The 13,234-nt window shown below is 41.9% G+C and overlaps 1 protein-coding gene across 1 annotated transcript in view; it reads right to left on the reverse strand.

Moving 5' to 3' along the window:
* The window catches only part of LOC142379627 (dolichyl-diphosphooligosaccharide--protein glycosyltransferase subunit STT3B-like), a 144,322-nt gene that overhangs the window by 12,912 nt on the left and 118,176 nt on the right, over positions 1-13,234 (reverse strand). Inside the window, exons 6-10 of the mRNA XM_075464689.1 lie at positions 11,795-11,893; positions 11,105-11,251; positions 8,970-9,018; positions 4,565-4,719; positions 467-678 (exon numbers count right to left, since the gene is read on the reverse strand). Of these exons, the coding sequence (XP_075320804.1) occupies positions 467-678; positions 4,565-4,719; positions 8,970-9,018; positions 11,105-11,251; positions 11,795-11,893 (662 nt within the window). The remainder of the gene's footprint in view (positions 1-466; positions 679-4,564; positions 4,720-8,969; positions 9,019-11,104; positions 11,252-11,794; positions 11,894-13,234) is intronic.

A 13,234-nucleotide genomic window follows, 5' to 3' on the forward strand; every position in this document is an offset into this window, starting at 1 on the left:
TGAGCTGATAAAGGTATCAAATGGATCAGAGAAGATGTGGTGAGAGAAAAGCTCCAGGTCTCAACGAAGCAGAAAAGCTGTGAAGACTAAAAAGCCCCCTGCTGCCCTGAATAGATGTCTTTACTGCTTTCAGGTAAAAGCTGTAGCATCATTGCAGGCCAGATGACATCATCACTACAGATCTGGAATGCTCTTCATATGTAAACCAATGGCAGGTTTTGAATTTCAACATATGTGATAAACTTTGAGGATTTCTTTATTAACATATTACTGGGAGGGGGTAAAAAGAACAAATCAGGAAATATAAGGCTTTAATGTTCAGAATCTACTTGTCTTAAATATAATCCTTCATCTCTACCTTACTTTAAAATCCAAAAAGGAAACCATTACAGCAAAGTAAGGCCACAACGCTGTGGATCATCAGTAATGAGATGGTCACCATGAGATGAGATGGATGACCCCTGACCTTATCATAAAGGTTGCCTGCATTCTTCCTGTCGTCCTCGTCACTGCTGTCCTCTGTAGGGGGGCTCTGTCTCTTCATGTCGTCACCCAGGTAGTGTTCAAAGACGCTGGAGAAAGCCACAGCCGACAGCATGCACACCACCGGAGTCAGAGTCAGCATTAAACGCACCATCACGCCTGCAAAGTACACCGCGCTGATAGCATACAGGGCCACTGGTGACAAGAGAGCAGAAAGACGGGAAGTTAGAGGCAGGCAGGATGTTACAATCCAAACTGGGTGTGTCATTTCATTTTACATCAAACTTCATTTTACATTCAACTTCATTTAGCTCATTGCTGCAATCTATTATTTAACAGTGACCTGAAATGCACGCAGTCTTTTGCTGTGTGTTAAGTAAAGGGTGGAAAATGCCTGCAGGTGCAAACAGGTGGATAAGATAAATGACCCAGCAGTCATCAAACCCAATGTGCATATGTAGCTCTATTCAGCCAAAATGAGATCAGAGAGTCTGTGTGAGGTGATTAAACAGTAAAAGAAGATAAACAAGAACATAGTGCACAAAAGAAAGGCGATTTTTCCCAGTCGTGCACTTCTTAGTAGATTAAAAAACATTATCACATGCATCATCAGAACAGAATTCCTCTTTAACGGTTGTTAAATGTATGACACAAACTGCTGATAAAACAAGCTACATTTTACTGAAAGAAGTAAGACCTAAAGGTTAGCCTCGTTTACATCAGCACACATCAGTCATCACTAAACCTTCCGGATCTCCGTGTGCCCCCCAACTGCGGCTCTACACCTTCCCACAGCATGCAGTCTTATTCAGCAGTTCTTTTTCTGTCTGCAAAGCTGATAAACAGACAGTCTGTGGTAAAACTTCTTCAGATGCAGGTACAATAAAAAAAAATAATCCATCCATTTTCTGTACCCGCTTGATCCAATTTAGTGTTGCGGGGGGGCTGGAGCCTATCCCAGCTGTCATTGGGCGAGAGGTGGGGTCACACAGAGACAAACGAGACACACAACCATGCACGGTGGGAGGAGGCTGGAGTACCCGCAGAGAACCCACGCACACACGGGAAGAACACATTTGCAAATGATTTAAACTATATATGTAATTAATTGGTAAAACGGAAGATTTTATTTGTCTGGAAAAAGGTTTACTGATTCTGGAAGCAACACATTTGGATCAAGTTGGGACAGATGCCAGTTTGGATCATCCAGAGGGACGTTTTACTATCTCTGGCAATAAGTTAAGTTGAGTCAAGCATCAAAGTAAATCTAATTTAGTGTTAACCCAGCTTAAGACTGGGCAAAATGTGTAAGCAAAATAAAAATAAAAAATACACTCAACTGATGGATAAATGAACTGGCAGCAGGCAGTGATGATACACTGTTGGCTGCATTAGAATGGTTTGACTGTTACAGACGAATACTGTATGTGCATGCTCAGGCAGGGTTTTTTAAGTGAATTGGTATGATGTGAATTCACAGTAGTCCCACCGTGAATTTGAAAGAATTTGATTTAAATCCATCTTTGAAGTGCCTTGAGATGAGATAGGATGAGATCTGGCACAAAATAAATAAAACTCAACTGAAACAAACCCACGAGAGATCCACAGTTTCAAATGTATGATTCTGCCATCCTTTTACAACCAGCCAAAGCAGAATCATTTCACCCCCTTTCAATCTTACTAAATAACTATGACAGTTGATGGTTTCATACATCAGTGCGTCTCTATAATCTGCCACTATTTCCCTGCGTCAGATTTACTGTACCGCTGTAATAATGTCATTTTTGAGAGAACAGAAAACTCCACCCTGACAGAAAGACCATATAGAGCGACAGAAAGTCTTCAATTTTTCATTTTATAATCAAATGATTTCTTCAATGCTTCCCTGTGTCAATGAGACAATGCGACTAAACTGTATTGACTGTGCTACTGAAAGCCTTTTGCTTTGTTAGCATTGTGTCAGGTTGAAGACTGAATGTCTCCAGTGTTTCCCACACATAGACTAATTCGTGGCGGTGCGCCACAGATTCAACACCGGCCGCCACATATTACGTTTCGTTATTATTATTTTTTTTAACGCTATTTAAAAAATACTCGTATTCGTTCAGCTGCATTTCCTTGCTGCTCTCCCTCCGTCTCTCTCGCATAGCCTACCCACACACACAGCCCCTCCCCTCCGTGCTTCCCTGGAAGCGTGGAAGTTTGCTAGTCTCAGCGTCGCGTAGATTAGCTCAACCGAAAGAATTCACGAAAGGTTGGTATCACGTGCACCTTTATAAAAATCACACATTAAAAAGTCCTATAAAAATATTTTATATTTTGAATACAATGTTGTCCCGTCCCATAGCAAACACGCGATTACGCCTTCTTTATAAAGTTAACTAGTCGCAAATTTGCCGTAAAAAAAAAAATGTAGTTGGGTTGTCGAGGTCTAAACACTAGCAGCTGCGAATCAAATAAAGTAGTTTTTTAAACTCTTACACTGAATGTTTGCTGCTTCAATCCAGATGAGTATTGAAAAATATTTTCCGCGATTGAAAGAGAGACGTGCGTGTTGATGATGATCGAGGACCAGCCTGAACCGGAGGTATCAGTCTGAAACAGCTGAACAGTCCGACCTGTGTAATTAGCTATGTTATTCATTTGTTTACAATGAAGATGTGAATATCTGCAGATAAGCCGGTGTCACACATCCTTACGTCCCCCATAATTTTCCTTGATGGAGAAATTATCCAGGCTCTTAACTCCCAATGTGACATATATGTCACATTACAGATCTCTGACAGTGGGGGGTAGTATTCTGGAAAAAAATTCTGAAATGGGTTCTATGTGGTCTATTTAGTCTGTTATAACCCCCTTAATTTTAATTTAAGTAGAAATGGGTCTGGGTTCTTAAGGGTCAATACAATAAAGTTTTGTGTGACCAATTATTAACGAAGGAATTATTTTGAAGAATTTTATTGCCTTCACATCTGTGGGAAACACTGGTCTCACTAATAAGAAGACCTGGATTTCTTCTCACTGGACAACCAGCTGCAGAAGACATCAAGTTGGACAGAAAATGACCACAAACAACAGTTTTGATTTAGCAAAATAACAGAGTTTGACATGTTTTATTTTCTTATAAAAAGTTAAAAAGAGGGAAAACGTGTTGAGTGAGTGGAGAAACACACAAACAGTCACAGCTTTACAGGTTAAATAACAAAATATAAACTATTCTTTTTTTTTGTTAAAGGAGATTAAAGTTTATTTTTTTGTGTTTTTCAGCTACTGCCTGAGCTTTTCACACCTGCTTCTTTGGACCCCCCCCCCGGATTAAGCCAACTTTCAACCAATCAGCATTCAACCTGCACACAGAGTCATTTCCCAGGGCTGCACACTGTTTGGTGTTTGAACAATTTGATGCCAGCCAGCCTGCATCGATTGGGTGGAGTGAAATCGACGCAGACAGATGCTTACATGCTACCATTAACAAGCCGTTACGCTTGACAGTTTAACTGCACTACTTCAACAGAATTGTTCCATAATTATTAATAACCCTAAAAAACATGATCCACCACTTCACCTAAAGACAAAGACAGAAAGACTAAACATGAAAAGTCCTTGTTGAATTCCAGCTTTCTCTTTATGAGTTGCTTTGCTCTGCAATTCATATTGACGGACTAAATCTGACCAAGTCAGATTGCTGTGAAAAAATGTGACAAAAAACAACCAGAGTGGTCGGCGGTTCGATTCCAGGCTTTCACATGTTGAAGTGTCCTTGGGAGACACACTTTATCGCCTCTGATGCATTCATCTGCCCGTAATTATGTGCGAGAGGGGGGAAAAGCACCGTGTAGCCTGTAACAGTGCATAGACTAAGATGAGTGTGTGTTTTTGAATGGGACATGTGGCTTGTAGTTAAAAGCCCGTTGAGAAGTCAACTCGACTAGAAAAGCACGATATAAGTACAGTCCATTTACCACTTAGTTACCAGCAGTGCATGTCTGAAAGGGTGCAACAATGACAGCAGCTCTCATGACCACTGCTGTGAACAGAGTGCTTACTTTCTTTAAAGGAAAAATGTTCATTCCGTGCTTACCAAAGACCCGTTCGTCATTAATGTTCTTGATGCAGAACCAGAGGCCTGCTGGGAAGGTACAGACGAGTATGTGCAGGTCAAAGAAGAAGGAGACCCAGGTGGTGGGCTGATGCTCAGAGACTGATGCTATGATGGGAATGTGGATCTTCGCGTAGCTGTAGACAACATGAAGGAAAGATAAAAGTCACATAGTGCAAGGAAATTGTAGTTTGACAAGAGAAAAGAAAAACTATAAAGACATTCAATGGTGCAAGTGTTTTAAGTTATTTAGTAGTCTCTCATATTTTCTGGGCAATTATGAACCAGCTTTACTGATTATTAATCCGTTAAAAAAAAAGAAAAAGAAGACTATTCAGATATCTGAGAGCACCAAGTTTGGCTGATATCCTTAGATCCCAGATTAGTGACAGATCCATAAGTTTTTACTGCACTGCAGTAAAATGCAGCCTCTTCAAAAACAGTCACTGTCACTGCACAATCACAGGCGTAGGAGCACACCAAGGATCTTATAGCTGACGCTGCAGCCTGGTAATCAGTCTGAGAACACGGATGATGAGCGGGAGGCCAGCATCTGTTGATGGGTCAGAGTGACAGGCTGACTGACTGATGATGATAAACACTTTGGCAGCCAGAAAGACATGAAGTACTTAGTATGCACTCGATTTGTTATATCTGAATAATGATAATAATAATAAATTTTATTTATGGGCGCCTTTCACAACACTCAAGGCCACCATACAAACGGTGCATAAGTTAAAAACAAGTCTAGGTGAAATAAATGGGTTTTGAGCTGTGATTTGAAGCAGGATAGAGAGGTAGTATCACGGCTGGATTGTGGGAGAGAGTTCCAGAGACGGGGGGGGCAGCACGGCTAAAGGCTCGGAACCCCATTGGGGATAAGCGGAAAGGAGGCGTAGTGAGGAGCATGGAGGAGTCCTGGAGGGAGTGTAGATGTTAAGGAGATCCGAAAGGTACGGAGGTGCGAGGTTATGAAGAGCCTTGAAGGTGAGAAGGAAAATCTTGTAATCTATGCGGTGTTTGATGAGTAGCCAGTGCAGCTCTTGAAGAACAGGAGTGATGTGATTTATGGAGGGGGTTCTGCTGATGACCCGGGCAGCTGAATTCTGGACCAGTTGAGAGTTTATGGAGAAGCTTGAGTGGTAGACCAGAAAGGAGGGAATTGCAGAAGTCGAGACGGGAGGTGACGGCGGCATTGACTAAGATGGCGGTACCGTGGGGTGTGAGAGACGGGTGGAGACGGTGGATGTTACGCAGGTGAAAATATGCTGGCCGAGTGAGGTTGTTGATATGAGCTTCAAAGGATAGAGTACTGTCAAGGATGACACCCAGGCTCTTAGCTTTGGGGGAGGGAGGGACCGTAGAGTTGTCGATTGTCATTGAGAAGCTGGGGGACTTGGCCAGAGTTTGCTTGGAGCCAATAAGGAGAACCTCTGTATTATTGCTGTTGAGTCTGACAAAAGTTGTGAGTTAACCAGGAATTGACTTCAGTAAGGCAGTCAGAGAGGGATGAGGGTGGAAGGTTGGAGTGAGGCTTGAAGGAGATATAGAGCTGGGTGTCATCCGCATAGCAATGAAAGTGAATACCAAATTTCTGGAAGATGCGACCAAGCGGTAGGAAGTAGATTATCAAGACGAGGGGGCCCAGGACAGAGCCCTGGGGAACGCCGGTAGTGACTGGGGTGAGCTGTGATCTGAAATGTTTAAGTTGTACAAATTGAGTACGGTCGGACAGGTATGACTTAAACCAGGCGAGGGGGGTGCCATTGAAACCAAGTGAAGCAAGTCTGTAAAGGAGAGTGATGTGAGAGATTGTCTCAAATGCTACACTGAGATCGAGGAGGATGAGGATAGATAATAGTCTAGAATCAGCTGCCATAAGAGGGTCATTTGTGATTTTTACCAGGGCTGTTTGAGTGCTATCAGACTGGAACTCTCCAAACAGATTATTGTCAGAGAGGTGAGAATGGACCTGAGCTGCAACTACTCTTTCAAGAGTTTTGGAGAGAAATGGAAGGTTGGAAATGGGACGGAGGTTTTCAAGGATATTGGGATCAGCACCATGTTTTTTGTTATTGCAGCCATTTTAAAGGATGAAGGAACAACACCAGAGGAAAGAGAGGACTGGATCATCTTGGTTATTAAACAGGAAAGGGAAGAAAGACAGGCTTTAACCATATTGGTAGGTAAAGGATCAAGCTGACAGGTTGATGATTTTGATTTTTGAATGATAATGGAGATATCAGCAACAGTTGGGAGTTGAAAACTGGAGAAAGGAGGGGAGAGGGGAGGACAGAAGGCTGGATAGAGTGCGCTGGGTACTGAGTGTTTTGTGGAGGACAACTGGGAATGAATATTTTTGATTTTAGCATTGAAAAAGAAAATGATGGCGTTACAATGTTCAGTAGAGTACATGTGGGCCGCGAAAAAGTCCGGAGGCTGCAGAATCGTGTTAATTGTTGAAAACAAGAGTCCTTGAATTTGCTTCACCAGACCTGATTTGGTTGGCAAAATATGAGGATTTGGCAGAGGAGAGAGCATCTTTGGAAAGCAGGATATGATCACGGTACATTGCTTTGTGGATAGAAAGACTGTAAACGTTCCAGGCGATGACCTTTTGCTTTTAGGAGGCTTAAACCAGGGATGAACCAGGGGGCAGAGTGGGCAAAAGAGCTTTTCCGAGTTTTTAAGGGAGCAAGATTATCCACAATTGAATCCAGTTCATCCTTGTAGTGGGAAACCAGTTCATCAGGAGTTGATAGATAGTCCTTGTTAGGGAGGTTGTCAAGTCGATTCATCAGTGGATTCAAGGATTCCTTATTGTCATACCAGCTCACATGTACATGTTTACGGTACGAATTTAGATCTCAGATCCCGGTTTAATAAGCCTAATAAATAAATGTATAACACAAGAGAAAAAAATTAAAATAAGAAGGATATAAACAGCAGCAAAAATATAAACAGTTAAGTACACACGTGAGAGCAGGAGGTAGTCTGTAATCTTGCACCTATGAGAATAGAGGAATATTACACCTTTTTGTGATAAAGTGATGAAAATGATTTAGTGCAGGCCAGTGTGTGGTGGTGGGGGACAGCAGATACATCAATGTTCTTGATGTTACGGAAGCAGATGGAACGAGATGGGCTGGTTTTGAATATTGGTAAAGAAGCTTTGAAAGACACCAGCTTTTGGTCGGATATGGGCAAGTCAGATGCAACACAGTCAAGAGGGGTGATACCAGAGCAGCATAAGAGATGCAGAATGTGACCTTTGGAGTCGGTAGGAACGTTAATGAACTGTTGGAAGTCCAAAACTATCAAGGCAGGATGTGAAATTCTTTGTCAGTGGATTTGTGGTATTGTCCATATGTATATTAAAATCATCAAGGAGGATAACATTAGGGGATAGGGAGCATAAGACAGTTAAAAATGCAAAAAATTCCTTTAAAAAGTCAGTGTTCATCTTAGGAGGGCGGAGACAGACCCTGGGTTCGGCACTAGCCAGCCAAACTGAGTAAGCTAGCGCGCTGCGGTCCACAGTCCGAGCAGATGAACGGTGACATTGAGAGCGATGACAGATAGACCAGAAGGAACGGATGGGCTTCAAGTCGTTACAGATGAAGTGGCGTCGGGACCCACGATGGATGTATTTACGGCGGGGTAGCCGAGCGATGTCCGGATGAATATGCAGCACCGCCGACGGAGGCTCAGCGAAGCGGAGTCGCAGTTGGAGAAGTTTCGCCGCTGTGTACTGGAGTATCGTGTCACTTGGTAGAAGATGAAGCAGGTGATGATCCAGATAGGAAGAGCCCATGACAACGAACCGGAGATCTTCATGGTAGTTAGGCCGAGGCCGCAGGGTGGAGAAAGCAGCCCGGAGGAGGTGAGGGAGCCAGACGCGTCACAGGTAACTGGACCAGCTGATTAAACTACACCCGATCAGATAAAGCACACACCAATCTCATAGAGATAAAGGTAGGGTGAGCTGAAGTTTAGAAAAAGCTTGAAGCAGGAACGGTAGTTCTTAAAAAAAAAAATAAAAAAAAACTGCATCAAACAATAAACAAACACAGACTTCTCAGAGAGCAGCTGCAGCCAGTCGCACCAGGGTTCACCTCCAGGACTCAAAGTGAGAATGCCGAACAGCTATTGTAAAAACAGCTCTTCGGCATGAAAAACAACATCAACCCTTTCCATCTTTCATTAAAAACATGTTCACAGATGAACTTCAGTTATACATTAAAACTTTGTAACGCCAGGGTGGAATCGATCATTAATCAAATCAACCCATTTACACACAAATGTGTTGTTATACAGAGCTGACCCTTATTAATCAAATGTTTTATGTCCAGGGCACACGTATAAAACATAAATTCTGAGGACTTACCCAGTATCCCAGAGGGAGTAGAAGCGCCCACTCCATGGAGCAATGTATCCTAAAAAGAAACACACAAAAATCTTCTCAAGAGTGCGGTGAAACAAAGGCACTCAAACTGGCCCATATAAACACACCATGCTGATGATCTGTCTACTTTGACATGCATCAGTGGTACAAGTAATTGGTTTGCAATGTTCCTACTGCATGTATAGATATGCATGGTGCAGTGAGAAATGGGAACACTGAAACTGATCACTGCTGTTAGAGGCCCAGCTGGTAGTGCCTTCATATAGATAAAAGATGTGAGGGGAAATTTGTACAGCTGATACTAAATCAGGACCAGCTACTGCATTCCATGTAGCATCTTAATAGCATTAAGGCCTCGGTATGCTACTCTGTCGCTATCCGTCAATCCGACTTTGTGGTCACGCAGAGGCTATTAAACCTTTCGAAGTTCTCCGTTGGGCTTTCGGATACGCAAGGCAGTTCACCTCCCGATCAGTAGGCGGCGCTACGTTAAACGACCCAATGATTGTTTACCTTCCGGCTCCGTTCCACTCCTCACAGTGAACGATGTCGACCGAGAGGGAAAGACTGTTGTTGGAGTTGGAGCTTATTGATTTTGAAATGCAAATAATTTTGCCCAATTGTTGACCGGAACACAGTAAACTCTTTCAAAAATGGCGGCGTTGTTGTTCTGAGAGGAAGGTGCTAAACTGGAAATGTGATTCCGGAAATGATGTGGTTAGCTAACCAATCACAACCCTTGCGGTCTCCGCGAGTCACCATCTCCGCAACGGATAGTTAGGAATTTTGGCCAACGCAAGCAAGCGACGGAGAGGGTCTTCTTCAGGCTTTACACGCAACCCTTTATTACAAAGCCCCACCGGTAATGTGGAGACTAAACAATATCAAGAAATGGGTCATGTCAGGTGCGAATTATTAGACTGCAGCTGCCAATTACCTAGGTGTATCAAAACTACAAATGTATGAATGACCCTTTGAAAAATACTTCAACTAAACAGTACTTAACAGCATGCGATGAAGAACCAAAATTAGCAGTGTCAGAGATCCAGATTTGTTTTTTTCAGCATTAGCTCGCAGAACCAACACAAAAACCAGATTTAGTTCTGTCCGTGGAGTGTGGCGGAAGAAATATTCTCCCTTTTACTTCCCTTCCACTTTTACAGTTCTGTGTCTTTTCAAAAAAGAAAAAAAAAAACATAAATGCTTTCTAAGACCCCGCTTTCTGAACAGTAAAGCATTATTTTATTCACATCCTTTACATCAGTGTGAAGAGTGGCAGAACAGAAGAGAGACATTCCCGCTGTAGGACAATGCACTTCAATAAGAAAGCCCAACAAATTGGAGGCATGGTGTTCCTTATCAATGATGTGCCAGACAGAATTTCAAGGTTGCATTTTTCAGTACTGATGTCTTGTTTGTTTTGTTATCAGATCCCCCAGCTTCATTCTCACTGACAGCTCTCTCCTTCGCTCTGCATGACTTGGATGCTTTGAGGTTTTCATTATTATGAGAAGCAAAGCTTTACATTGCAAGTTAGCTTTTACTAAATAACATCAGATAAGTTGCTCTATTTGGATTGATAACCAAGTAACCTTACTGCAAGTGCACATGTGGTCTTTTTGTTGTCCACATGTTGACAGAGAGGGTGTGTGCTGTACAGTGAGGGCACATCTCCATTTCTGGTTAAATATACAAGTGCAAGTTGTTCCACCTTTTATAATAGGCATGCTTTATTAGCCATGAGACACATAGGAGCCTTTGTGAGACAGTATCCTGTTGAGCTGCTAACCCACAACCCTTTTTAACTATTAACTAATTCTGTATGTGTAGCCATGTAGCACTGTTGGACCTGAGTAAGATCCCAGGTCAGACAGCTTTCAGTCAGTACAGATGGCACGTTATCTAATAACATCTGGTAACAGCCATGTCATACTGTACAACTGGACTACCTAAAAGTTAAAAGCGCACACCGTCTGAGCACAGACAAAATATAGGATTCAAATATTCTTTGAATCCGGTACAGTTAGTAAATGGGTGATAAGAGCTTGATGTTGGTAATGGCTCACCAAAACCAACTTGGAAAAATCTGTCAGCTGGTTTTTAAAGGGACAACCAACCTGTGTATGTCAGATAGATGACCGAGAGAAAAACCACTCCAGCCGCCAGAGAGACTCCCAGGAAAAACAGAGTCTGGAACTCCTGCCTGGTCAGCCTGTCCTTCAGATACTGCAGGAAGGCATAGACCTGAAGCAGCACAAACACACCTAAAGACAACCAGTGCAAACAAAAATAGGTTATCATCTGAAATGGAGAGGAGAACTTCATATGGACACAACCTTTGTTTCTATTAAGAAGGATAAAACTTGTTTATCCTGTGAGTTTCTGTTTTCTTGGATTGCATTTAAAATATAAAATAAAGTGTTTTTTGTTTGCATATCCACAATGTAATACTTTCATTCCATAATGTCCTTTAAATGCAAAGCAAAATACATTTTTTGCTCTCATACTCCCCCTATAGCTGTGGGATGTAACATCTCTGCTGTAAAAAATCCCTCACATCCACAGCCATACAAGTCAATTTGTTATCATACTGAGGCTGGCAAAGACACCATCACAAGCTACCAAATATGTCAAGCGACAGTGTGATAAGTGATGCTCAAACACACTCACAAAACATGTTGTAGTTTATCTCTAATACAGTTAGCTTTTTCTGAATGTGGCTAGTTAGTTTCTTACAGTAAACACAAACTCTGTTACCTACTTCCATAGCCAGTTTTACATTTTACCTTTGATGATTGGCTACTGACCTGCTGCTGCCATGTGTTCACTCGTCCTGATTGGCTGAAAGCCCACAAAGGGTATCTGCATTGACAGGATCAGGCCGACGATATAGAAGGTGCTGTAGGCTGCAGGGAGAAAAAGGCAAGATAAAATCAAACCGTATGGTCCGATTTTTCTGGCTACAGCTGATAGTAATCTAATGCATCATACTTGAGGGGCGATTCAAGTTTCTGATCCGAATAAAAGAGAGCACATTAAGCTTCACACAGACGAGGCAAGGCTGTTTAAATCTGAGATGGCGATGAATTTTTGATGTGTTCATACGCTGGTGGAATTTGAGACCAGCATCAACTGAATGTTACATAGATTCCTGCACAAATAGATCAAGTATTCATCCTTTGCCTGGCCTCTCCATTACATAGTGTAATGCATAGAATCTCAAACCAATGTCATCATTTATCTACAAAAAGAAAATAGTTAAGTCTAAAGTTTAGTGCTCACTCAAAAACTCCATTACAAAAAAAAGCAAACGACTGGGCTGTCTAATGAGATATTGCAGAGGAGTGCCAGAGGAGAAATATCCAGCCTCCCCATTTTCATCTCCACCAACTTTAACTTCAAATCTGCTGAATTCTCTGTAGCTTGAAGAGGGCAATCAAAACTTTTTGTTCCCGCTTTTGCTGTGCTATTTATAGTAAATTACCATAGGCACCTATAAGGTTCCCTTAAGAAAAAAATAGACCTCTACCAGGTCTTTTTGTAACATCTTATATCTCAACAAGGATATCTGACTAATAGGAATTCTTTATTTTTTCCCCAATATGTTCCAATTGTCATGAAAGCACCATTTGTATGTTTCCACTCTGAATTGATTGCCTTGGATACAGGATGCAGACACTGTGGCATGCCCGGTGTGTACTCAAGAGGTCAGCTGTACAGCGACAGACTGAATGAAAAATACTTCTAGTCATTTCTTTCAGTCTTGATACAGGAATTGTGTTTCTGCCTCAACATTACTTTGCACATCACAGCACTAACTGCTTTGTGAACGAGGAGACCTTGACTTAACATTGTTTGTCAACTTTCTGTTTGCAAGGAGAAAATTTTGTTACCAGAGTAACATTTATTTTCCTTTTTTAAATTGTGAGAGCCATTTCACCATTAGAAATACCCTCTAATGTGACTAATAACTGAAACTCCACCACTAATGCCACGTCTGTAAAGGAATCATTTGAACAGAACAGGGTCAAGTTTTCCTACAGCATTTCTTTCTGATACAATGATACTTTACACTGAACAAGTGCATATCTTTATCTTTGTTATTGTCAAAGCTAAAGAAGAGTCCGTAAACATCAATGGTCCCCATCTTCTTAACCAGCCTAATTTAGTCTAAAGTTCATTTCTAAGAGCATCTCATCAGGGATGACTGACAAACGTTTATCGGTTTACTCTGTAAGTTTATAAAA

The sequence above is a fragment of the Odontesthes bonariensis genome, chromosome 5 (genome assembly GCF_027942865.1).
Source record: "Odontesthes bonariensis isolate fOdoBon6 chromosome 5, fOdoBon6.hap1, whole genome shotgun sequence".
Lineage (NCBI taxonomy): Eukaryota > Metazoa > Chordata > Actinopteri > Atheriniformes > Atherinopsidae > Odontesthes > Odontesthes bonariensis.